The 27,462-nt window shown below is 36.5% G+C and overlaps 1 protein-coding gene and 1 long non-coding RNA gene across 19 annotated transcripts in view; one reads left to right on the top strand and one right to left on the bottom strand.

The window, feature by feature from the left end:
* The window catches only part of PEX5L (peroxisomal biogenesis factor 5 like), a 241,674-nt gene that overhangs the window by 41,378 nt on the left and 172,834 nt on the right, over positions 1 to 27,462 (top strand). For 3 of the 16 annotated variants that reach the window (XM_014344468.4, XM_014344465.5, XM_014344464.6), the window contains exon 2: positions 24,191 to 24,262. The exons of 3 other annotated variants lie outside the window; for them this stretch is intronic. In XM_014344468.4, the coding sequence (XP_014199954.1) occupies positions 24,191 to 24,262 (72 nt within the window). Of the gene's footprint in view, positions 1 to 21,581; positions 22,702 to 24,190; positions 24,263 to 27,462 lie in introns of those variants that run through there. 10 more of the 16 variants (XM_034957757.3, XM_034957755.3, XM_014344469.4 and 7 more) reach the window with 8 other exon arrangements.
* LOC117979828 (uncharacterized) lies at positions 8,658 to 21,588 on the bottom strand. 3 transcript variants are annotated; one of them, XR_004670851.2, is made up of 6 exons: positions 21,490 to 21,588; positions 21,002 to 21,079; positions 19,952 to 20,095; positions 18,212 to 18,347; positions 16,193 to 16,410; positions 8,658 to 16,052 (listed from the first exon to the last, which is right to left on the bottom strand). It is a non-coding gene; the product is annotated as an uncharacterized LOC117979828 (long non-coding RNA). The 3 variants fall into 3 exon arrangements; XR_004670850.2 differs by having other exon boundaries at positions 16,193 to 16,317; XR_004670852.2 differs by having other exon boundaries at positions 16,193 to 16,317; positions 21,373 to 21,504.

Below are 27,462 nucleotides of genomic sequence, written 5' to 3'. Positions count from 1 at the left end.
GCTTGTGTCTGTTTTTTTACAATTTCAGCTCATTCTCTACAGGAGATAAGACTCTCAGTCAGGGCAATCTTAGTAGATATGAGTCTTATTTGCTTCTGAAGCTGGGAGTTAGAATCCCTGAGTTCATCAGTTTCTTTCGTCACTTTGTCTGCTGAACTAAGGAGCAACCAACCAGCTTCATCATGCTCCTTGGTTCTCCACATATGGTCAGAGGTATTATGTATAGAGTCACTAAACAGCTTGCCTCTCACAAGCAGTGAATCAGGAGTGTCAAATGCATTTATTTTGCATAACTCTCTAAACATTTCACACTAAGGACTATCAGTGTTCTCCATATTATTAGAAGTAGAGTCCTTGGCATTTTGGGGTCTAATCATATTAAGCAGCCAACTCCAGAAACCCCAAAACCAACCAAAGAACCCCATCCTTAATATTCTGTTCCTCTAGAACCACTCCTGTTACCAAGATCTGTATTTGTCAGAGTTCCCCAGAGGGAGAGAACTATATACATATATAAAAATATATATACTATATATATACACACTATGTAGATAGTGTGTGTATATATACACACTATATATAGTATATAGTGTATATACATATATAGTATGTATATAGTGTGTGTATATATAGTGTATATATAGTATATATAGTGTGTGTGTATATATATAGTGTGTGTATATATACACTATATATACACACACTATATATATACACACACACTGTATATATATACTATATATACACACACACTGTATATATATACTATATATACACACACACTGTATATATATACTATATATACTCTATATATATGCTATATATATAACTACATATATATAGGGGAGTTTATTAAGTATTAACTCACACTAACTACATATATATAGATGGGAGTTTATTAAGTATTAACTCACACAATCAAAAGGTTTCACAATAGGCCATCTGGAAGCTGAGGAGCAAGGAGAGCCAGTCCGAGTCCCAAAACAGAAGAACTTGGAGTCCGATGTCCAAGGACAGGAAGCATCCAGCACGGGAGAAAGATGTAGGCTAGGGGCTAAGCCAGTATAGTCTTTTCACATTTTTCTGCCTGCTTATATTCTAGTCACGCTGGCAGCTGATTAGATGATGCCCACCCAGATAAAGAGTGGGTCTGCCTTTCCCAGCCCACTGACTCACATGTTAATCTCCTTTGGCAACACCCTCACAGACACACCCAGGATCAATACTTTGCATCCTTCAATCAAGTTGACACTCAATATTAACCATCACATTTATGTACATGGTTTTTCCAGCCAGTGGATGATGACTCCCTTCACTTGCCCAGCCCCTCTGGCCCTATCCAGGAGTGTCAAGTGTGCCCTAAACACTTTACTCTGGGATAAGGGGTGTCTGAGGGGTTGAGGGACAAAAGATAGCCCAGGAGGAGGAGCTGGATAAAAATGGAGGGGTAACAAAGAGGCCATGGAAAAATATTTGGAGCACTTCGCTAGAAGATTTGAGTGAGTGGATTCCCACAACCAGAAGACATCACACACTAGAAGCTGGCAAAGGTTAATCTGAAGGTCAGAATTCACATTCATTAACTTTTAATGTATAAAAAACCTTCCAAAAATGTAGCAGCTTAAACTTCAAACATTTGTTATTTCCCATTTATCTATGGGATGGCTGGGTGATTCTTCTGGTCTGGAATGGCTCAGCTTGTGATAGCTTTCCTTGGGTGGCAGTTGGCAAGCTGGACAACAGCAAACTGATCTAAAAACCTGAATGTCCACCATTAGAGATAAACTATGTAACACTACACAGACATTGAAAGTGACATTGTGGAACTACACATATTTACAGGAAGAAGGCTCATAATATATTAAATTTTAAAAGCAATTATAAAATGATATATAGTAAGCCTTTGGTATCCATGGGTTCTGCATCTGTAGACTTAAGCAACTGCAGGTTGAAAATATTTGAAAAAGAAAGTGTGTGCATTGAACATGTACAGACTTATTTTCCTGTGTTTCTGTATTATTTAGGGAATAGTGACTATTATTAGATATAAGTAATCTAGAGATGATTTAAAGTATATGGGAAAGCCGGATGCGGTGGCTCATGCCTGTAATCCCAGCACTTTGGGAGGTCGAGGCAGGCAGATCACTTGAGCTCAGGAGTTAGAGACTAGCCTGGCGAACATAGTGAAACACCATCTCTACTAAAAATACAAAAAAAATTAGCCGGGTGTGGTGGTGTGTGCCTGTAATCCCAGCTACTCAGGAGGCTGAGGCAGGAGAATCATTTGAACATGGGAGGTAGAGGCTGCAGTGAGCTGAGATCATGCCACTGCACTCCAACCTGGGTGACAGAGTGAGACCCCATCTCGAAAAATAAAAATAAAATAAAATAAATATATGGGAGGTTGTGCATAGGTTATATGCAAATACTACAGCATTTTGTATAAGGTACTTGGGCATCCTCAGGTTTTGGTATCTATGAGGAGTCCTGGAACCAATTTTCCATGGATACCAAGGGACAACTGTACACACTATGATCCCTTTCTAAGAAAATCATTTCTGTATCTATCAAAAACTCAATAGGAAAATGGGCAAAAGATATGAGTAGGCATTTTGCCAAAGAACTTGTGCAAATTGATGAAAAACTTATTAATTACGTGCTCAAATTGACTAGTAATCAGATAAATGGAAATCAAAGAAACAGACAATTATATAAACTCTGGAAGAGCATACACCAAAATGTGAACAGTGAACTCTTGCTGTTGGTTATATTAATTTTTCTTTCTTTCTTTCTTTTTCTTATCTATATTTTCTATAGTGAACATGTTACTCTTGTAATAACGGGGGGGAGTTATTTTTTTAAGTGTTATCCACACCCAGTAAAAATGATTATACAATCTTTTAACTAAATCTTATTTTCATCACCTAAAAACTAGGTTATAGACTGTGCGTTCTGCAAGGAAAAATACATACATATGTACATACATACATACATACATACATAGACACATACATACATACATACATGCAAAGAACCAGGTCAAAAATCAAATACTTTATGAAGTCTTCTTCATAAAGTCTTATGAATTCCCTCTGAAGTCTTCTTGTATTATGATTTTATCTCACATGCTTCTTAACCATCTTGAAATTCGTGTGCACTGCTCCACATAATTTAATACTTGTTCTTTAATTGCTCCATTTCTGGAAATTTTATTTATTCCACAAATAATTATTGAGGACTTACATGCTACACACAGTACTTTTTTCTGAGTGGGAGCCATCTGTTACGTTTCCACTGCATCTCTGTTTTACCTACTCCAGCTCTGGCATAAAATTCAGTGTTTAAAAAACACACAGTCATTGATTTTTCTCATCTGCATTACAAACATTTGTGAGCACCTACCATGCATCATAATTATGCTAACCGCTAAAATGAAGCTTTGAAGAGATTTTTTAATCCTGATAAAATAAAAAGAGCACTGTAGATTAGATTAGCAGCAACTCTGTCATTAATAAGTTGTGTGACGTTAAGTAAATCATTCAACCTTTCTTGAGCCTCCTTTTTTCTCTTATCTGTAACATGGAGGAATGAAAGTCAGACTAAATATTTTAAGATTCCTTTTGGCTTTCAAAATTAAATAATGTACCTGGCATGACTAAATCTTAAACAATCTAACAATTTGGACACTTCTATGAGGCTGGGAAGAATATATTGCATATAGTGTCACATCAGGGTATATCTGCTTTCTATGTCTCTACTCTGTCTTCATTTTGATGATTAGACTATTTGTTCTCTGGGGTCTGATTCATGCCTATGACTCACAGACCCTCACACATAAGTAGGGCTCAGGAGATAACATCAGTATTGTCTCCTTCTATGTTTTAAGAACAAAAACAAATGTCTAATATGCTACTTTTATAAATAAGCGCCATGGGAATTAAATATCTAGGAACTAGGAATGAGCCTAGATTTGATTTTTTGTATCAAATAAATAACTAAAGCTAAGAAAATATATTTTGTTATGTCTACCTATGATTTATCTTCTTGAAAAGTTAACAGGAAAGGAACATCATGTCTTCTAAAGAGAAAAGAGAGACAGGGAGAAAGAGAACGGATGGTATAGTGTTAGAAATTATTTAGACAGAAGAAGAGCTATGCCTGTTTATACACAGAGGGAAAGAACTGAGGGAGAGTCAGAGATGGAAGACGCAGGTGAATGAATAGCTGGTGAAGCAAAGTGGTAAAATCAATGTGAGGGCAATGAGATCTGGACCACAGGTAAAGAGCTTCATCCTGCCAGACAATGCTTTCTCCTAAAAAATGGACAAAAAGAAAGAACCAGAGGGTAAAGACCCAGAGATGAGTAGAGGGGGAAAAAAAAGGATGCTGAGACCTTGGGCAGCTCAGGAAAGCAGCCAGGTCATCCTGAAGAAGAAAGAGCTCTGGTTGGCAAAAGGGGTCAATCTTTGTAGCAGTGATGATAAGAAATTGCCCAGCAGCTGTGAGGATCCAGCTATTATAAAACAGCATGAGTCTGCAGTAGATATAGTCACCTTGGCCTCGCGACTTTGCTTGTAAAACCTGATGAGCTGGAGTGACAGTGCATCCAGGATGCAATAAGCACATACTTGAAATTATTTGTGGCCTGCCCCAGTGCTATACAATCAACAGATACCAGAGGTCAAATGGGCAAGCATCCGGGAGCTCCAAGTCAGGTTAAAGACAGTAACTCGGTTTGGTGCTATCTCCGTGGAGGTGAGGAAGCAGGCTGCCAGGAGTCTCCAGAGTTTTCAGCTACACTCAGGAATACATGTAGAATGCAAGGAGTGTGGTGGTTCCTAAGTGTTAGGCATGTCCCCAGATTTTTTCAGGGATCATGGGCTGCACATCCTGTGTCCATTGGGAGTATTATAGAGTTGTTTATACATGGGGATAGAAATTATATAAACAGGTTTTAATCATAGCTTCAAAGCAGACTAGCCAAGTGAGCTAATGGAAATATACCCAGCACATTTACATTTCAGTTGCCTCATCAATAAAATAAGAATAATAAGAGTACTTACCTCAGGAGTCTGTGAAAATTAAACAAAATAATGTAAGTAAAATGCTGAGCAATGTTCCTGGGACAAGGTAAGCACTCAAGGAATTATTGGTACTAACAACCAGCAGTAAAGATATCAGAATGGGCTGGGGGCAGTGTTTCATGTCTGCAACTCCAGCACTTTGGGAGGCAGGGGTGGGAGGATCACCTGAGGCCAGGAGTTCAAGACCAGCCTGGGAAACATATTGAGACCTTATCTCTACAAAATATTTTTTTTAAAAATAGCTTGGTGTGGTGCTGTGCACTTGTAGTCTCAGCTAGTTGGGAGGCTGAGGCAGAAGGATCACATGAACCTGGGAGGTTGAGCCTACAGTGAACGTTGATCATGTCACTGCACTCTAGCCTGGGCAACAGAGCAAGACCCTATCACTGAAAGAAAAAAAAAAAGATATCAGAATGACATACTGTGAGGAGAAATAGAAGCTAATGAAAGGAATTTCATGTTACGTTAAAATATGGGGGAAATATATAAGAAAGACATGGGCCAAGATCTTTTCTCTAGTGCAAATGATTAAAGTACCTATGTGAAATTTCTAAATGCGACCAAAGAAACATGCTTTTATAAGCATAGATGCATAGAATAGTGGGACTGGAAGACACTAGAAATAATCTTATCTGATCCATTCACCTTACATATGAGGAAATGAAGGTTTAAATGTATTAAGTAACTGGCACAAGATCCAATGGTACTGACTGGCCATGGCAGCACTGAAATAAAGATGTACTGACTTTTATCAACTAAGCACTATCATCTGTACCTATAAGTAATTTTCAGCTCAACTATGCAACATTTAATGCTATAATTTAATAAGTGCCCTCCATGTGAATGTTGGGAAATATGTGGTAAGGAGTTTATCGGAAAGTGGCAAAACCTGAATGTGATTTTATGGTATAAAATAACATATTCTTAACTTCAGGGCACCTCTATATTGATACACAAATCACACTTTTATCATTTGAATTGATATATGCTGTGGAAACAGCCAAACTTGATTTTTTATGTAATTCTTTTAGGTGACTACTCTTTTGATAAACAATATTCATGGAATAATTGTGTCAAAGTTGATTGAATAAGCCACTATTCTCAATCATTTTCATAATCTAAGTGCATAAGGCCAAGTTTATGGGAAATAAAAATTGCTTTATATCATTACAAATGATATAAATTACAATTGCTTTATATCATTACATTGAGATATAAATATGTCAATTATGTCATTAAGGAAAATAATACTTTTAAGCATCTCATAACATAGCTAGTATGGTAGGAATATAATGTATAAATGGATAAATTTTGTAAACTAGTTATCTGACATTTCTGTTTTTATTTTTCTACTAAAAATAAAAGAGGAAATCCCATATCTATTACATATGTCATGAGAGGTTTTTAAGTAGAAGGTTGAATATGTAAACTAAGCATGGTGAGCATTTCTGAAAAAGTTATACCTAAATATAGGAACTCTGTTCAAAACAGTCAATCATTAGTAGAGATAGTCTCATTTTAAAGTATTATCATGCTCTCCTAGATCGTGGTGATACTTCTTAATTCTATGAAGCATCTAAACTTTCCTAGATATGCTGAAGAATACATATAAGATGCCAGACCATGGTCCCTGTCTGCCTATAGTGGGTAGAACCAAACAACTTAGCTCTGTTCCATGGCCTCAGAATTATCCCTACCACGGATTTCTGTTTCCTTGAAGGTCTATGCAAGATATTGCTAATGAAGTCAGTCAATTCCAAGACCAATGCTAGAATCAGCATTCCAAGTCCATCCCCCATTCTTTGTGAGACAATATGTATACTTGCATTTTGAAGTTTTATCTTGATAATGGCATTTTACTGATTTTTCAGAAAATAATCTCCAAAAATGGCACTTGAATATATATCCAAGTTTATTTCTTTACAATGCCCAACTTGCCAAAACCTGGCAATTCCATTCTTTGTGCTGCTACCTTCTTTCAGGGTTGTTACCTATGATTTAACTCCTAACTACATTTGTGTCTCCACAAATGTATCTTCAGTGAATTCTACATCTTGTTGTCTGCTTAGTTTTTCTAAAGCAGGTGTTTACATACACACTTAAAGACAACTGAGCACCAGCAAGTTCCTTCTTGAGAAACATATTTACACATCCAATTTCAACTACTTTTATTTGTTGCATTAGAATGGAGACTTGGGTTTGTTGCCGCCATTTCAGTTGGTTATTATGAAATATTAAGTTTAACAGATGTGGGGGAAGTGTACATAACAGCTGGTAGAAGGCACTAAATCCTCCTGAGTATTTGGGTTAATGGTATATTTTTATCAGGGTTAGCTTCTTGCTTTAATTAACAATGGACCTCTTCTTTCTTTTTTTATTTTATTTATTTATTTATTTATTTATTTATTTATTGAGGCAGATTTTCACTCTGTCGCCCAGTGGCATGATCTCAGTTCACTGCAACCTCTGCCTCCCGGGTTCAAGCGATTCTCCTGCCTCAGCCTACCGAGTAGCTGGGATTACAGGCACTTATGACCACACCCGGCTAATTTTTTGTATTTTTAGTAGAGATGGGGTTTTATCATGTTGGCCAGGCTGGTCACAAACTCCTGACCTTAGGTGATCCACCCACCTTGGCCTCCTAAAGTGCTGGGATTACAGGTGTGAGCCACCATGCCCAGCCCTCTTTTTTAATCACTACAAAATTACTAATGAACTGACTTTCCAATAGCTAAAAAATGAAATCATACGATTAACAATGTGAAAGATCGTCTGGTCTTCAGGTACCTCAAAGGTACAAGCCTTTGAATATGGGAAAAACTGAGCTCAAAAGAGTTGAAATGGCAAGCCCTATAAGAAAAAAGTGATCAAAACAAGGCTAGAACCCAGATTTGACACAAACCAAAGTTCTTCTCTACCCACTTTCCAAATCCACCATCTGCAGTCATTCTTTTTCTGTATCCTTAATATTTTGCATCATCCCTGAAATATACTATAAAAAATCCAGTCTGTGTTAAAAGAAGATTTAACAAAGAGGTGGACTTCAAAATGGTTGGCAGTGAAGGTTCACTGCTGGGGTTCTGCTCCAGTTACTTAGCAGCACCTGAGTTTGGTTCAGTTGGCTTTTTGTAAGGTTGGGGGTAGGAGGATTGGTCAGGCCAGAACTAGAACTCTTCATGCTGCTTGATTTTAAGTTCACAAGAAAGTGAACCATCAAGGGAATGTTCTGATGTATCCATGAACTGCAGCTAAGCCATTCAGAGTTTGCTTAAAATAAAGCTTTTCTGGATTTTCTTAATACAGAATTCTAAGAGTTGACACAGCAAGACTGCTTCTCACCAGGTTCTATTTTTAAATCCCAGCACCCCCAAAACTTCAATATTGAGTTTCTGAGCCATCTTTAGTGCATTTTTCTAACTTCCTAGAAAGATTGTTTAGTTGTTTACACATTGTTAATTCAACCTGTTAAATGGGGAGAGGGAGAGAGGGAGGGAGGGAAGAGAAAAGGAGGAATGAAGGAGGACGGAAGGAAGGAAGGAAGGGAGGGAGGGAAATGAAGGGAGGGAGGGAGGAAGGAAAAGATATCAGCTAATAATATTTAATGAGTGCTATTAAATATGTCAAGCAGTGTTCTAAGCAGTTGACATGTATTAATTAATTTTTTTTTCTTAACAACTGAAGGAGCTGGGTTTTGTTATTATTCCCAAATGAGGAAACTTAGGCACAGAAAGGTAAACAATTTGCTCAAAGCCATACAACTGGTCCATAGCAGAGCTGGCTTTGAACCAAGCAACATGACCTCAGAGACTGACCTCTTACATATTCCATTACATGTCTCAAGTTCTTGAGTTGAAAGTTTGTCTAAAAAAGTAATAAAGAGCTGTTGACCTTTTGATATTTTTCTTTTTATTTAGTCAAATATGTATTTTTGCATTATGTTATTCGAACTTTCAATGAAATGGAAATATGCTGGGGGCAGGGGGCTGAGCTGAAAAGAATCTAACCTTTAGTGTCAGAAAATCTTCAGTTCTAATTTTGCTCTGCCATTTATAGGTTGTGTGACCTTTCAAGCGATCCTGAAAAAAAATTACTAAATGTTGGCCGGGCGCGGTGGCTCACGCCTGTAATCCCAGCACTTTGGGAGGCCGAGACGGGCGGATCACGAGATCAGGAGATAGAGACTATCCTGGCTAACACGGTGAAACCCCGTCTCTACTAAAAATACAAAAAATTAGCCGGGCATGGTGGAGGGCGCCTGTAGTCCCAGCTACTCAGGAGGCTGAGGCAGGAGAATGGCGTGAACCCGGGAGGCGGAGCTTGCAGTGAGCCGAGATTCCGCCACTGCACTCCAGCCTGGGTGACAGAGCGAGACTCCGTCTCAAAAAAAAAAAAAAAAAAAAAAATTACTAAATGTTTAGGACTTTCCATTTCCTCATTTGGAAACCAAGGAAAATACAAACAAACTCAAGGAATTATTCTAAGAATGAAATGTGATAAAATATGCTAACTTTTCATCCTAGCACATAGCAAAGCATCCTCCCCAGGGTAAATTTACTATAACAAACCACAATGTTTAGTGGATCATTCTCATTTTATTATTATTGCATAAACATAAAGTTATATATATATATTAAATCACATGAGATTGTTCCTATCAATGTCAGTTATTATTATCATTATTATCTTATTAGGTATCAATATGTACATATACTACGTTGGGATCAATGTGCAGAGAGAGCCAGATCAATACCGTTAATATTCCTCCACTAACCAATTACTTCCTGCAGAAACATCCACATCCAGCCACATCTTACCAGTATAGCCCCTGAATGCCAAGCAGTTGAAGGACTCCGCATGGGCCACCAGGAAGCCTCACTCACTGCTTGCACACTGTAAACCTCTTTAGCCCTAGTGCGGCCTCCACAAGAGTGGACTGGAAGCCTGGGTCAGAAGCAGTTTCCTCGTGCGCAACCAAAATGGGACTGAGGGAAGGTAGAAAGGCCCCCAGAGAGGTATTAATCAAGATCCATCTGGACCATTCAAATGGCACATTATTCTGAAGGTACTGGGCAGAGAGAGGCTTCAGGTGTGAAGCCAACAGGACCCAAACTAGGAAAATAAGGGGAAAAGGGGGTTTTAAGCTAAGGTGGGCTGGCTTTGCTTGGATTCTCAAGGGTTTTTATATGGCTCCAGCAGCCTCAGCTCAGGACAGGGAAGAAGTGATTAAAGGTGGTGATATCCAGCAGCTACTCAAAGCTGGTTTGAACCAGTCCTGGCAAGCAGAAGAGTGACCTTTTGACCTATCTGGTCACCCCTAAATTTGAACATAGAGCTGAGGTGTTAGATCAATAGCATATACAGAATGAGCTTTGGCTTCCAGCCTGGAAAAGCCTGCATTTTGGTTATTGTTCAGACCTGGAATTGTTCTGAAGCTTTTGCATATGCCATTCTTCTATTTCTGTCTTAGTGACCGAGATGACCTTTCATGCTTGAATTGGATGAAGCCAAAGCTACCCTGGCCATGTACAGAGTTATGTTGTTATGCTAATCATGAAAAACAATAATAACAGAGACCATTATATATTAGGCACTATTCTAGAGGACTTGGAATATATTATTTCCTGTAATCCTTGTAAGAGGAAATGGCCTAGGAGAAAAGAAGTCAGGAGCTGTGCCCAAATCCAAAAGGTGTCTCAATACTCAGCCCTTGCTTTGATTGTACAAGAGCAGAAGTGCATAGTCTACGTTGATAATAACCAAAAAGCTATTTTTTTCCATCCAAAGGTAAAAAAAGAGCACAGGAACACAAGGTTAGCAGACTTGCATTTGATTTTGTGTTCAAGCACTTTCTAGATAGACAAAGCACTTTTTCTCTCTTAAAATTCATTTCCTCAGTATAAATGGGAAGAAAAATACCTACCTTCCTGGAATCGCCTATGAAGATTAAAGGATATAACTCAAATATAAGTATTTGTAAGCACTAAAGCTAGTATCATTAAATACAATTCAGATATATACTAAGCAACAGAGAGCTATTTGTCATAAGGCTAATGAGATAATTTTTGGCATAGTCTATTATGGAATTTTCCATGAGAATCTAAAAAAGGCAAATTGACTTTATAATTATTAGAGAAAGGAAAAACAAAAATTAATTTTCCAAAGGCTAATTGTTCTACCAGCTCAGAAAAAGTTTACATTATTTCTAGAATAGCAGTGGTTCAAACATTTGTCTCCATGCCTCTATATCCTTCTGAAAATTATTGAATACCCCAAAGATCTTTTGTTTATGTGGCTTATATCTGTTCACGCTTACTGGATTAGAAAAAAATTAAGAAAAGTTTTAACTATTTATTTATACAATCATTGAAAAATAGCAGTAACCAACTCATTACATGTATACACACATACACCATTTTTTAAAAAACTTCATTTCCAAAAAAAAATTTCAGTGAGATGTATGACATTGTTTTATATTTTTGCAAATCTCTTTAATAAAAGAGCTTAATAGAAGAAAATTAGACTATCATATCTGCTTCTGCAATTAATCTTTTGCAGTAGATTTTTCCATTGAAATATAGGAATAAAAAAATCTTTACACAAATATACAGTTGAGAAAGGAAATCGTATTTTAAAAGCCTTTTTAAATAACTGTGGATATTCTTTCATACTACACCAAAACTTGAGAAATGTAATTTCTTGAGGTTTAGTAGCACTGTGAAATCTGAAGTCATATTAATAAATTTGGTACACTTTTTATGTTAACATCCATTGGTCTCCCTTACACTTTGAATGGATCTTTAACTCATGCATGATTTTGGTAACATTCTAGTGTTGGTCATTTGAAAAATATTGGTTCACTGAGATTGGTTCATTGGTTCATATCTTCCAGTGTTGTCATACTTCATTATACAATATCAAAAAACACTTCATTCATGTCACTACTGATCTCATCAGAAACGTCATTAACTATTGAGAAGCTATTGAGCTCACAGTGGCTGATTCAAGTTTCTAAATCTCTAATTTTCATTCATCTATTTAATTTTGGCAACAAACATTATTGGTTGTTTTCTTTGAAATTAATGACTGCTTTCATTAATTTTCAGGAAAAAAGAAAAAAAGCCAGGGTCCCAAGTTTGAGTAATCGTAGCTTGTCATACTTTTAAGTAAAAATGGTGGAGTTTTTTTTAAGTGGCTAATTTATTTCCCAACTAGTATTGTTTGGTGCCAGTATCTTGATTCATGCCAAGGTGCTAACAAGATTGCTTTTATACCATCAGTGCAAATTTCAACACAATGAAAATGACAAATAATTTCTTACTACTATTAAGAAAATAGTTCTCACTTCACAGTTCCCTTCAAAGTTTCTGAAGAACCATCAGGGTTCTGCAGACAATACTTATGTGCTATTGTCTCTTAAGTGTTAAGTAGATTCTTTATTCTGATGGTTTCTAGGATTTCTTGAATTTTCTTAATAAAAATTATTAATTTAAGGTAGATTTGGATGTGTAAGGTGGATATGAATATGTGTATTAATGTGAAAAGGTAGTTGCAAGTTATTTTTTATTAAAAAGTAGTATTTATACTATAGTCATGTTCATGTCATTAAATACATATGTATATATTGGTATACTTACATATAAATATGTATATTTATGCATGCATACATGTATCTATGTATAAAAATAGATTGAAAGTAGTTATACAACTTTTTTGTAATAGCATCAGCAAGAAACAGTAAGGGAGATTAAGAGTAGTGAAAATAATATTTTCCTTTTTGTTATGAAGCAAATGCTTTTATTCAAAAAAACCTACTAAATACCTACAATGTAATAGGTACACTTGTATACATGATTAAGATTTTTAGTGTTTTTTTTTTAAAAGAAAAATGATACTTTGATCATTTAAAAAGGCTTTTCTCTATTTAGGACATGGTACCATCCATGGCATTTTAGCTGCTCCTTACTAAAGCCTTGCTTCATCTCTCCTTAAAATCCCCACACTCACCTACTCAGGACAATTTTATAAGAATGCAGTTTGTAAAAGACTTTCCGTTAAACCCTGTGTCTACTTCTAAAGATGCACTTATAGTCCTTAAGTATCAGTCATTCTTCTGTCTCTCAGTATATTACCAATACATTTTTCACTGTGGGATATTAATCAGAGATTGCAAGAAGAGTCATCAAAGGAACTCTTACAGTGCTCTCAAGTTAATACTAGCTTCATGCTCCTCATCACTGAAATTTTTCTGGTCTGCATTGTTCAAGAACTCTTTCCCATTGTCTCTGTAAAATTTTCTGGCAACTTCCCTAATTAAAGCACCTAAGATTTGGGATTTGATTTCTAAAGAAGAAAGACAGGAAAGATGCAAAGATTAAAAGTGCAAATGGAAGAAGATCGTCAGTAGTCATCTATATTCACTGGGATACTGTGATCTTGTAGATAGAAGTCCATTCTGTAACTCTGAGGTGTGCTTACATGTAATTGAACATACTTCAATATTTTGCATGTAACACATTATTTTTAAATATTAAGAACAAAAGTGTCTCACTAAGAAGCAAGAATCAAACTTTGAGTAAGCGGATAACATTGAGTAAGAGGATTACAAACTTTGAGTAAGAGGATAAACATTATGATCAAGTGTCCCTTACTCTACCTTACCTTGCCAATCTTTCCCCATTATAAGGTTTTGTCCTCTGATACGTTAAAAACAAGTGAAATGCAAGGGAATCAACTAGTTTTTTAAACACACTTTAAATATGCCATCTCAATTCTCTTAAAAACACATTAGGTTTGATGATATCCTCAAATACATTAAATATATTTCTTTTCAATATTTTATACTCCCTGGGCAGTTAGTTCTTAGATTTGCATAAATAGTTCCTGTTGTTGCTGTCCAAAAAAACACAATAAATCCTGTTAGATGCTCTACAGCACTGAACAATTTCACATTGTATCTTTTTAAACAGACTCCCTTTGTTTTTTTTTCAAATAGCATGAAACAACAAGAACAGTTTAGATACTATTTACAGAATGGAAAAATATGTATCCTTCACTAAGCACAAAATTTTTTCCTGTTAGCCCAAGTTTTTTTCTCTCTTTCTCTCATTATTTGTTTCATTGAATTTTTTCGAAAATAATTTTTCATATTACTAAGTTGAGTGCCTAGGATGTGTCTGTTGTAGGCCCATACTCTGCTAATTTAATTCTTGACTACAGAAAAATTTAGATGCTTTTATCACCTAGAGAAGCTGGTGTTGAAAAAGTAATCTCATGATACACAAAGTGATGAATGAAGCATGTCATTATAAAATTGGTGTGGGGTCAGCTATCTGTCAACCAGCGTCTAAACAGGCTCCAGGCTGTCATGCACTGACCACTTCAATGGCTCTCAATTTCTCTCTTTGACTCCAGCCTTCCTTCCTCCAATCCATTCCTCACCCTTTAGCCAGAGTGGGCTTCTTACAGCACATATCTGATAATGTCACTCTCTTGCTTAAAACCCCGCAATGGCTCCACATTGCTCTTAACATAAAGAACAAACACCTTAATGTGATTTTCAAGACTTGGCCTTCCTCTCCAGCCTCATCTGGATCAACCCCCACAACCCTGGGCAACTCTGTTCCAGCCACCCCATCCTCCTCATTAGCAGTAATAATTATTATATCAAGCAAGGCATTAGTTGGTGTTTGTGTTAAAGTGGTGGATATGATTTGGATTTGGCTGTGCATCCTTGAGACTCTGCTGTTTTAATTTTTTTTTTTTTTTTTTTTTTTGAGAAGGAGTCTTACTCTGTCACCCAGACTAGAGTACAGTGGTAAAATCTTGGCTCACTGCAACCTCCGCCTCCAGGTTTCAAGCAATTTTCCTGCTTCAGTCTCCTGAGTAGCTGGGATTACAGGTGCTCGCCACTACACCCGGCTAATTTTTGTATTTTTAGTAGAGACAGGGTTTCACCATTTTGGCCAGGCTGGTCTTGAACTCCTGACCTCAGCCTCCCAAAGTGCTGGGATTACAGGTGTGAGCCACCGCTTCTGGCCAACTCTGCTGTTTTAATTTCTTAACTGATTGTCACATGTCCAGTGGATGAACCACCTGTCTGTGGCCCCAGATCTTTCTTGTTCCTACATATCTTGTAGCTCAGAAGAATATAGAATTCTTTATTCATGAAGGATATTCATGAATAATATGGTAGGCACGCCTACCCTCTAGAAATTGTCACATCTTATCTGTAATGTTGTTATAGTGAATATATAAGCCATTGGAGAAAAAGGATGAGCAAAAGGAGCCATAAGGAGACTGATCGAGAAATGACAAGAATTGTGATGTTAACTTAGGATGCCTGCAGTTATCAGGGCCATGGAATCTAGGGGTGAGAGTAATGAGTTATACCTCCAGGAAGTGTTTTCACTCTCAGGAACAGGAAAGATTTATTCTAAGATGTCATGACTGTGTGTAGATCCATATAACATCTAAATAATAATAATAACAACCCTCAAAAGTCATTTGAGCCATAATAGAAATGCTGATTATAAGCCATTCAATCACATACATGTAGCTTAAAAATAAATAACTTTCTGCATGAATTTTATGGCCGAAGCACAAACTTTGGGTTGATTCGTGTCAGAAACAAAATTTCATAGGCAAATTTTTCTCAAGCATGTGTCAGAGTTTCCAAAAAAATATGCTGGTCTAGAGAAGTATAAACATCGAGGGAAAATAAAGTGAGGATACAGAATGCCTATAGAAGCAGCTGGTTTTTTCTTTCTTCTTTATTAAAGTAAAGAGATCGCGTTTTAGTTTGCAAGGTCATAAAATCATCATGTCCAGATCAGTTGTTAAAAGGAAGTCAGTGGCAGGTGCGGGATGCCAGGTGTGCTGGCTGCCAGTGAGAAGGAAGAGGAGTCACTGGAAAAGCCGATGATAAGTACACCTGTGTTTGAGATTGCTGTAACAAGGTTTCATCCCCATCTAATAGGGCCAGTGCATACAAAAATAAAAAATAATGTCAACGGGGATCAGAAGCAGAACATCAAGCAATAAATTTTCACTTAAAATAGATTATTTGTTATTTTTCTCAGACGGCAGAGATAACAGAATACACAATTTACCTTTTTCCTGTTGGGGATGGGAGAGATTATTGTAGGACAGAAATGTTCCCTTGCCACTGGGATCCAAGATAATACGTCAATTCTCTTAGACTCTGTACCATCTTCCACCAACAACCATTCCAGTCCTGTTGTGTCGGGGATGACAGGGTTAAAACCACCAAAAAGGAGTGCTTGCTAGTTTCATCTTGTTTTGGAAATAGCACCCAGACTGCTTAAGACTGCCAAGAGATTATCAGATTAAAATATATAATTTTTCAATCATCATTATCTTCAGCCCACAGAAAACAATTTTTTACATATTGGTCACTGCATCCTATGATTACATTTATAACTTCTAGAGACAAGTCTATAGGGAATGAGACAAGAACATGCCAGCTGAAAGAAAAACAACTGGACTCAATTTTCTGTTTAAAAGAACATTATCTTTGTTTTTTTTTTTTTAATTTGAATTTGGTTTTGAGGGTGAAAGAGGATTAAAATTAATTTACTTATTGTCCTCCAAGTAATGTGGAACATTGCTGAATCTGACATAATTGAAATTTCAAGTTGAATTTTTGTTTTCTGCCTACTTGATCTCAATATGCCAGCCAAGTACTGTCCCTTAAAGCAAATGTAACCCCTCTGAGAAGTCACTGGCCACTTTTGTTGCAGGTACCAGAGGTGATTACATACTATATAGCCCAGAGTATAGTGAGGTTGTTTGCTGTTTTTCATAGATGCAGGAAACATTGATGATCAAAGGACATAAACTTGAGGACGTGGTAATTAATATCATCTTGAACTGCCTATCATTCCATGGATTTATCCCAGAAAGCTGAGTTGTTTGCTCACTAGCTTTTGACTGAGAGCTATAAAAATCCTAACCCTTTGATCAGAAATTGTTCCTCCTGATCCTAGTGATGGGACCTATACAACACTTAATGGTGAGAATATAGTTCACTGATTTGCTTTCCAAATAAAAGCAAAGATTTTCAGTAAAACAACTCCTAAACTTTAGTGCCCTGATCTTGGAAGCTTTTTGAAACAGTAGTCTTATTTTTCTGAGTTTTTAAAAGTAAATTAGATAAAATAAAACTTGAAGGAAAGAATGTGTAGAAATGTGATAGTGTATATACTTTAAAAATATATCAAGTGGATGAAAAATTCAGGGCAAAAGCAAGTATAATAAAAGTTAGTAGAATCTAGGTAGTTGAGTACACAGGGTCTCTCTGTAAAAATTATTTTAACTTTGTGGTGTGTTTGAAACTTTAATGATAAAATACTAGAAAAGATATATTAAAAGGTACATACCTAAAGTTGAATTTGTATATTTAAGAAAATGTCACTGGACAATGATGTAAGATTGTGTAATCTTAATGGATATTTATGTTGGAACATTCTTATTTTTTGAAATCTTGGAAAATAGAAAATATTTTCAAGATGCTTCATAAACCCTTCAGGCTATTAATGTACAGACCAAAAGCCACCCTAAAGGTAGAAAAACCAGCATTAAGGGGGAACTGCCAGGCTGTAGTATTGTGATTCCCTGCCATCTTATTATCCAACTAGTTAGTAATTGGAATACCTATTTTCCAATTACATTTAATCTTAAAATCCAAAAAATTACTAAATGTCTGGGCTTATGCATATGGCAAAACAGTTTAAAATGCTACAACATACTTGTTGTCCTTATATTTCTTTTCTCACCCAACAACGTACATTCAGAACTGAGTCTGACTGCCCATGCTTGACCCAAAACTAAAAAAGTGTACTGTGTGGCCACTCTCTTTTACCGTAACATGATCACAGTTAGAGAGGGGGAAAAAGCCCATGAGTGTCTTTTAAAAAGACAAGACAAAAATTGTTCTTTAAAAAATGCCAGACTTAACCAGCCCCTCTGTAAATGATTCTCTGTAAAAATAATAATTTCCCTTCAGAAAATTGATCTCCCCCATACCTAAGAAAAATTAAACATCTGAAAATTGCATTTTTAACTGGTAAGGCAATTACTCTCCATTCAAAAGGTCTATTCGAGCTTACGTCCTTGAAAGGCGATCACTCTCAAGCTCTACTTCCAGGCCTTTTGGGAAAAATTTATCCTTTTTCCTTACTTCCTGTTTTCTCTCTTCATTGCCTCTTTGGCTCCCACAGAAATGAGTTTGCGGCTGTGTTGACACTGTGGATATTTTTAAGAAGAAAGGACATGGAACCAAAATATTGTCAAAGAACTGAGAAGCTTTGTATTATAAGGGAGAGTCAAGAGGAAAGGGGCATGTTAAATGCAATAAACAAAGCATTCAGTTCACCATTTACCAGGCTTACCGCAAGGGTCACAAGTAAAAACTGCAACATGTATCTCTACGAGCGTTTAAACACAAAACAAAAAACCTTCATTCCCAGGAACATCATAAAGGAAGGGTAAAGTCCTGGCCCCATCTTTTTTACTGCAAAGAAGTCTTTAAATGAGTATTTTCTGTGGCAATGTTATGGATCTCTCAAGGAATCACATTTTGTTTACTTTTCTTTAATTATAAAAAAATTCATTATTGTTTCAAAAAGCACCCCCAAGTATAAAGAAAAGCATAGATCATGCACAACCTCATCTCCAAGAGAAAAAGACTTTTAGTATTTGGTATACATCCTTCAAGATTTTTTTCTTACAAATATACAGCACAAAATTGTATTAATAAATTTTAAAAGAGAACCAGTTTCTCTCCAAAGGATCGTTGCTGTTACTTTCTTGCTTCATGAATTATCCCCACTCATTCTCTGGTATCTATATTTTCACTTTTTTTTTCTAGTTCCTTCTTCATGAATTATAAACATGATCAGTATCTTTACACAAGGGAAGGAGGAAACAGTTATACATTTCCCAGTATTCTTTCCCTATACTTTCTATCTTTTAGCTAGCATTCTTACTCCTGCTTTCCATTTCCATTCAAGATTTCCTGGCTGGATGCACTGGTTCACACCTGTAATCCCAGCACTTTGGGAAGCTGAGGTGGGTGGATCACCTGATGTCAGGAGTTCGAGACCATCCTGGCCAACATGGCAAAACCCCGTCTCTACTAAAAATACAAAAATTAGCCAGGTGTGGTGGCACATGCCTGTAATCCCAGCTACTAGGGAGGTTGAGGCAGGAGAATCGCTTGAACCCAGGAGGCGGAAGTTGCAGTGAGCCGAAATCACATCACGGCACTCCAGCCTGGGCGACAGAGCGAGACTCCTTCCCCCCACACCCCTCCAAAAAAAAAGAAAAGAAAGATTTCCTAAGGGAAGACAAGTCTTTTCTCACTATCTTCCTACGCTCACCACCAATGTATTCAATAATTTACTCTAACCTGGCTTCCATCTTCACCACTTCTGTTCCTGAAGTCGTTAATGATTTCCAAAATGCCAAATACATTGAAAGTTTTTAGTTCATATCCTTATGTAACCTCTCATCAGCATCTGACACTATCAGAACTCTGTTTCCTTTGACTGTATTCCACTAATTCGCCACTGCACCGTGACCACTCCTCTTCCTCATCATTTACTGAGTTCTTTCCTTTTGCGCATTACTTAAATGCAACTGTTCTCTAGGACTCTGGCCGTAGTCCTCATCTCTTCCTTCTTTGTGTTTTCTTCTTTGGTGAGCTTATCCACTCCTGCAATTTCAATTATCCCTAGTGATCTATACGCACTGCCCTTATCTCTCTTCTTAGATACAGACACCTACATCCAAATGGGTGACTGGATCTTTCCACTGGGATGAACTTTCCGAAGACACCACAAACTCACCAAGCATCTTTTCAGCACATTTTCTTCTTTTTCAACCCTTCTCCTCATTGACACTCAAAAGAGAGATTAGATCAAAGTCTTCAAGGAAAAGCAGATATGAGGAAATCACCTTTTAGGACAGGGAAAATCTGAGCAATTTTGCAGCTGTGGGAAGGAAAGTGGTAGAGAAAAGGCTGAAGATAGGTGAAAAAGGATAGGAACTGAATCCTGACAACCATGAAGAAAACAGTAAGAAGGTCTTTTCTTCTTGTAGCTATATTTTATATTGTATATATGACATGTGCTTTAACAAATTCATGTCTACTATGTATCATTCATAGCAGCATTGATTTTTAAAAATTTGAATTATTTACATGCAAACCTTTATATTTATTTTGACATCTGTAGTTAGGCAAAAATTGCAATTAGGGCTAATTTGTACAATTAGCCAAATCAAGTGTTCCTTTTCCCTTTCAAAATGTTCTTTATATATTCCATTCCTAATGAGTATGAAGAGTCCTTTTAATTCAATTCATACACAACTAGTATTTTTCAATTAAAACCCTTACTTTTAAGAAATTCATATCCTGCAATGAACAGGAGTTACTTCATTTTTCAGATCTCTAGCCCATCAGATTTCATTGTTGTGTTACTTACTTGCAAAATGTTCCTATATGATACATCCCATATCTGTGGCCATTATATTGTTTTTCTTTTTTTAATTTTTCTTTATTTTAGAGACAGGGTCTCACTCTGTCACCCAGGCTGGAGTGCAATAGTGCATTCATGGCTTACTGCAGCCTCAAACTCTTGCACTCAAGCGATCCTCCCACCTCAGCCTCCTGAGTAGCTAGGTCTACAGGTGCACGCCACTACATCCAGCTAATTTTTTATAGAGACAAGGTTTTGCTATGTTGCCCAGGCTAGTCTTGGACTCCTGGCCTCAAGTGATCCTCCTGCCTCGGCCTCCCAAAGTGCTGGGATTACAGGCTTTAGCTACCATACCTGGCCTATATTTTTCTATAGATTTTCCAAGTTTAATGCAAGTTTATTTAATTAAAATAAACTCACCTTTCTGTTTTACTTTTGTGGAGGAGAGGACAAAGGGGTAGGAAACAGGAGGTAGGGTTAAGGAGAGATGGTGGAAGTCTGTAGAGAGGCAAGATTACCAGTTAGACTCAATGTTCTTAAGAAAGTTACCCATCTAATGCAATAGTATCAAAAAAGTTATCAGCATTAACAAAGAACTAACAAAGATACGTCTCTTGCGGGTCAGAAAGGATTCAGAATGGTGTGGAAAGATAGGAGATACTGTGTTTGGGGTTTCAGAAGTTGGACACATTATCCTGAGCTGAAAGCTTCTTATGGGGGTGAAGCACTGTCAGCAAAGAAAGACTATGTCCTTTCGCTCTTTCCTCCCCTTTCCCGCCTTAGGTCCTCACCATTTTAGCTCCACTGCACTAATGCTCCCTCCTCGGCTGCACCTAGGGGAACAGTGCACAAAGTCGTCCATAAATGGGCAGCATGCTAAGGCCAGGGGGACAGGGGCCTAAACTTACTGCCTCAGTGGAAATCCTCAGCTCCAGTGTCTTGCCACTGAAGGTGGGAGGAGCACAGGAAGTGATTGCCCTGTGGCTTCTCCTCCCACAGAAGCCCTGCCCCCTCACACTTGGACGGTGAAGAGATTAGCTTTCCTTTTCCTTCTAGTTCAGTCCTTTAGCTACTGTGAAAGACCACGCAGAAGCTGTGGACTTGCTTTTTGTGCTTGACAAAAGTGCATAGATAGAAGACAGGGATTCCCGGCTGGGAGGAGGGAGGAGAGCTGAAGATCCCTGCCTGGGCTGGCTGAGCTAAGCAGTCAAAGTGGGAAGCTGAGTGCTTGAAAGAGGATTATGCTCGCACTAGAAATAAGCAGTAAGTGAGTGAATACCATTATGGCTTAGAAAAGGATTAATCCCCCCGGGGTTATGGGGTGAACTAGAAAATATTGCTTAATTCTAGAGTAAAACTGTAAGGCTCCGGCTTTGTGTACTGCTGTGTGCTGTTTGGAGACTAGAGGTTTAAGTACAAAACCAGAGCTCTAAATGTCTCCTCCCACTCTTGGAAAATGCCAGCTTCTATTTAGATTGGTTGGGGGACATAATTTCCTTCCCTGAACTAGCCTCTTCCCAGGAAAATTTACTACTAAATTAGATAAGGAGTTGAGATTGGAGAGGCGGACTTTGGTATTTGTAGAAGTTGCAGTTTCGAATGATGTTCTGTGAGTGCTGACATTCTATCTGTTAGCAGTGATTGTCAAGAAAGTTTAGAATAGGAGATTAAAAAGGGGAAATCAAGAGCTTTTATGATGAGGAGGCTGAAGAGTCCATATGCAGAGAAGTAAATACAAAAATTATATAATTTAAAATAGGTAGATTTTTTAAAACATTAAATGGGAACAACAGTCAAAGAGCATAGAAGTGCATGGATAAAAATTAGTTAGAAAAAGAAATTTTCATTTCAGTGAGTTTTTTGTGCTAGCCAAAAATTTCACAATGTTTACAAAGTCAAGACAATGATTCAGGAATACTTCAATTATTGTTGTACATTATTAATGCTGTTCCTGGGCAAGATCTGTGGTTCTCTGGTCAGTAAGTTCTGGCAAGGAAGCCACTGCCACTGGCATAAAGAATTCTGGGATGTCTGACAGTGAAATGGATGGAAGGACCCACATTCCATCTCTACTTAATGTCCTTTTGTCCAGAAACCGGGTCATGCAAATGAGCTACTTGGTACGTATACAGATCAATATTTGGAAAGGCATTTCTAAGTGTTTTGCATTAGAGACACTCTAGACAAAATCTTATGGCAACCAGTGAACAAAAAGAATACAAAAGCAAAATGATAGGAAAGAAGTCAGCTTGACTGAAACCAACCTTGTTCTTTTTGTTTTCCATCAATCTTGAAATGGAACCTCAAATGAGGACAAGAATAATAATAGGGAGAAATGCTGTGGCCATCTGTTCTGTTCTGAGTGGCTAAGTTCATTAATACATAAATGAGAATTTGGGTTTTATTTATGCATCCTAATACTTGGAAGATTCAGAAATCTCTTTATTACAGTAAAAAAACCCCACAAAAATTGGAGATATGTTTTTGCGGGAAAAAAATGTGTAAATCTGGTTTTTGAATGTTATGGGGAAAAAAGTAAGAATTGTGCTCACAGTGTGAAGATTTATATCATGTTCACTGAAGGATATATCTCTTCCCTGAATGAGATGAGGACCCTAATATGACACAGTAGATGCAAACATAAGTATTTTTAATTCCCTTAATTCAAGTTGATGTAGTTAATAACTAAAGCAAGAATCTTTAAAATAAATAAATAACCTTGAACTACAGCTAACTATGTAGTGGTTTTTATTTTTCATTTGTTGCTGGTATGAAGACACAACATGACATTTCTAGTATTCTCATCACCCGTTGCGTTGGGAGAAAAAAAGGCTCAGACATATTATCTTTCTCCTGTAGCACAAGTGTAAAATGATTGTCATTATCTATGTCCTTTTCTAACTTTAGAATTTATAGATTTTGCAATGGAGGAAATAGATGGAGAGTGGTCATTGGGACAAAATAAATGATGACAAAATGCCAAAAAAAAAGTGCATTTAAATAAACTCTTAAAATAGTCTGTCTTCCAACTTTTCAAATACCTAATTTTGTAAATTATTTTATTTATCTCTTTAAAATTATTTCTGAGTTGGTTTTTCCAATGTCAGTATTCATCTGACTTGTGAGCAAATGTTGAAAATCTGAAGATTCATTATCTGAGTTGCATAATACTTCTATTATTCTTAAAAATATGTAAGACATTAAAACAAAACATTGAATAGTTGGAAGTCTTGAGTATAAAACTAAATGAACTTTCAATCTTTAAGAAAAATGTGCTAAGACTCTTCAAAGAATTGCTTATTTATCCCAAAGTGTTAAAGAATCTTTTCTGATACTATAGAACTAAAAAGAGAAGCATAAGAATATTGAGAAAAAGATTAAAGGTATAAGTTGGGTAGTGGAGGCTAAGCAGATATTGTTAATGAATAATTATAAGACAGCAGTTTAACAATAAAAACATTTGCTGTTGTACATGAGCAATTTATATAAAGAATGATGCATTATGACTGGTGAACAAGGCTAAGACTTTTATCTTTAAAAATATTAAGTAGAATTAAGATTGTTAATGGATAGAAACTAAATGATCATTTAAAATTATTCTTTCACAAGAAAAGTAAAGAACAAGGATATGGAAAACTAAGCAGTGATGAAGACCTCGAAATAATTGTTGATCAAAAGCAGGTAAGTGAATACTTACATACATTTTCTACTGTTCTACTGTATATTTTGATGACTAAAGCCTTTTGAGTGTTCAGCCCTTCTCTGGCAGTTGTATTAGCCTGTCTGACTAAAGCCTGCATAACAAGATTTTGAGAGCAGCTAAGCCGCTCCATATGATGCCTCTGATCCACTGACTTTTGCATGATGCCAACATGCATATTTTGTATGTAAGAATGATGGAAATAAAGCTAGAACAAAAGAACTTTTGGAAAATTAAAGGCATCTCTTGATAAAATGAGTCAAAACAACAATGATAATCTGGGAAAAAGATAAACAAGAACAATAAAATATATTATCTTGAAAATGAGAAACACTGCCATTATTCTATCTTGTAAAACAATGGATATAATTTAGAGAGAGAGAGAGAAAACTGAAAACCTTAAGACATATATATTGCCCAATTTAATTTTCCAGATTGTCTGCAATATATATAAAGATGATTCTGAAAACGAAAAGAAGAGGCTATTTAATAAAATCTGTAGTACCACCTGTAATTTGAGAAACCACTAGCTTGGATGTTATATGGGCCCATAAGGTGAAATGAAAACTGCTTAATAGAGCATAAACAATGACATACCAGGTAATGGAAGGTTTCCAGCCCATGCCACTGAATTGGTACTAGCCCTTAACATCTCTGTTAATTATCAAGGAGACAAGATAACTGCACATCTATTTAATGCCTGGGTGGCACAGCATCTGAGAGCGACGCAAAAGCTGTAGAGAGAGAAATAATTCAAAGAGATCTGAGTAGATTAAGATATTAGAAAGAAAGCAGTTAGTAATTTACAGAAAGGCACCTGAATTTGCTCAATTTCCTAATCATGCAGTTTGTTTTGCATCATAACAGTTGCATTCAGGGAGCTGTTGTACATATTTCTGAAAAAAGGAAAAATGACCATCAGAAGGTAGCAACCAGAAATAACTGACTTAGAGACTTGCTTGTTAGTCTTGGAATAACTGAGGTAACTGAGGTGGTCTTCTGGAAAAACTTGCCAAAACATCTCTCTACCGAGGTGCAGAATATATTGATTTTACAGCATTCACTCAAAATGCTTCCGAGTTTTTCTTATCATTGCTCTCCTGCTCCTGCGTAAAACAGGGTAGGGGATGTGTGGAGTGCCAAGTTATCAGTTTAGTTAATAAGGTGGGTGGAGCTGTAGCCCATGTGATCTACTGGGCTATTAACTATCACTTTATGCCAGATTAAATACTTGGGGCATGCAATCTATGTCTGATCCCACCCATAGACTGGGATTCTGATCAAAGGACTGGACCCACCTGGCAAATGAACTAGTAAAATACACCTGGGTATATTATGAGAATACAGATATGTGTACATTTCTCTAATAAAATGAAAAATTAGTTATTTTCTTCCTTAATCATATAGAAGTTAAATTCTTTTTTTCTTCTTATTTACTATCTTCCTACCCCAAAGCTTTTCTTTTCTTTCTTTGTTTTTTGCCTAAATCTTTGCGTTTTAACTGAGTTTTGGTGTTCAGAAAACTGCAAAGTTATATTTTGAGATCCTTGTGGTGAAAAGCCAAAGGAAGCCATTGTTCTTTTTTTCTCATGATACCTTTGACAAAATTTCTATTGTTGTGACTAAACACATTTTACTAATTGTTAAGGAATCTTAAAGAAAAAAGAGAAAAAACAAGAGAACAAAACCTTCCTGCTTCTTCAGAAAATAGCACTTTTATTACCTGGATCAAATGAGGGTGGATTCAATTTTCTCAGAGTCGCTGTTTGCCTCTGTAGTTGTCACATTTCTTCCAGTGCCATTGCACAAGTTGGTACTGTTTGGCAGTGACTCAGCTTTGCTGAGTTATTCATGTCAAAACATGTTTCAAAAGATGAGTAATTATGAATATGAGTTGGCTTTGGTGTTTGCTGTTGGCAGAAAGAGTAGTCCTTCCTTTTTTTGAGAGATTTATTTGGTGTTGATGTTGTGAGCAAATCCTAGGTTGAAACAACGACAATGTTGATATCTCAAAGTAAAATATTTGGGGAAACACTGTAATTGGTCTTTATAAAGCTATAAGAAATTATCCCAAAGTTTAAGAGGTCAACAAATTAAGCATGTGTGTATGTATATGTACATTTGTTTTCCAGAAACTGAATATTGCCTCATCTCGTAGATATGAGTTATACATATATGATGAAATTATACATATATATGTATTTTATATGTATAATAAAATTAAAACTCTATAGCATTATATGCCATTTTGTCAGGAATCTTTATGTTCAGTTTATTCTTCCTATATCTTTTCAAAAACATGGTAGAAATATGTTATAGTTAATCTTCATGTAACTGCAAGTAGATTTTTCAGTAAGTGGTGCCAAAAGAAAATCTAAAGAGGACAAATAAAATAATTGGAATGCTGCAATGGGCAGAAGTCTCCTAATTTCTTTAAATCTGTCATTCAGAAGCTGTCACTCTACAAATGCTGTGTATGCTATATGCCATTTTATCAGTCATGTGATTTGCAAATCTTGTACTTCCACGGAAAGCCTACAGTCTTGCTTATATAAGCAAATTAATAACAGAAGCAGCACCATGTGTGTGGATTTTGTTCTCCCTGGCTGCCTTCACTCAAGGAGGTAAAAGATGATTTCTGTGTTATTTCAACATGGAAAAAAAAGTGTATTTCGGAAATGTGTAAGGTTCTGTTCTTTAAAGACAATGTTGTGTTTCTCTCTTTGTGAAATTGTATTGACAAAATTTATTTGGGATATGTATAGAAACATTTCAGATAACACTTAAATGAGTGTTGATGTCTTATGGTAATAGGTGCCATGTGATACACAGACACACAGACACACACACACACACACAGAGTCATTTAAATAGAAATGTATCACACTGGGGTCAGAGTCCATATTTTCCACCAGAAATCTCCAAGATTTTCAAACTTTAAGCGTAGAAGGTAATCAAAGGGAATGTATCAGATTAAAATCTTAATGCCTCCAAAACCCAAACATTTGACATAAAAATAATACAACTAATTAGTAAATGCTATATTTGGCTTTGTAAAATAAATATTAAAAGATAAATTGTAAACATCTATTATGGCGTATTTTTTATTATTTGTGAAGCTATTCCTTCCTAAATGGAGGAAAGGAGGGTCTTGTTTAGGTTTCATGTGCACATTAATTTC

The sequence above is a fragment of the Pan paniscus genome, chromosome 2 (assembly GCF_029289425.2).
Source record: "Pan paniscus chromosome 2, NHGRI_mPanPan1-v2.0_pri, whole genome shotgun sequence".
Taxonomy (NCBI): domain Eukaryota; kingdom Metazoa; phylum Chordata; class Mammalia; order Primates; family Hominidae; genus Pan; species Pan paniscus.
The sequence above is the reverse complement of the archived record's forward strand: the minus strand, read 5'-3'. Positions and strand labels throughout refer to the sequence as shown.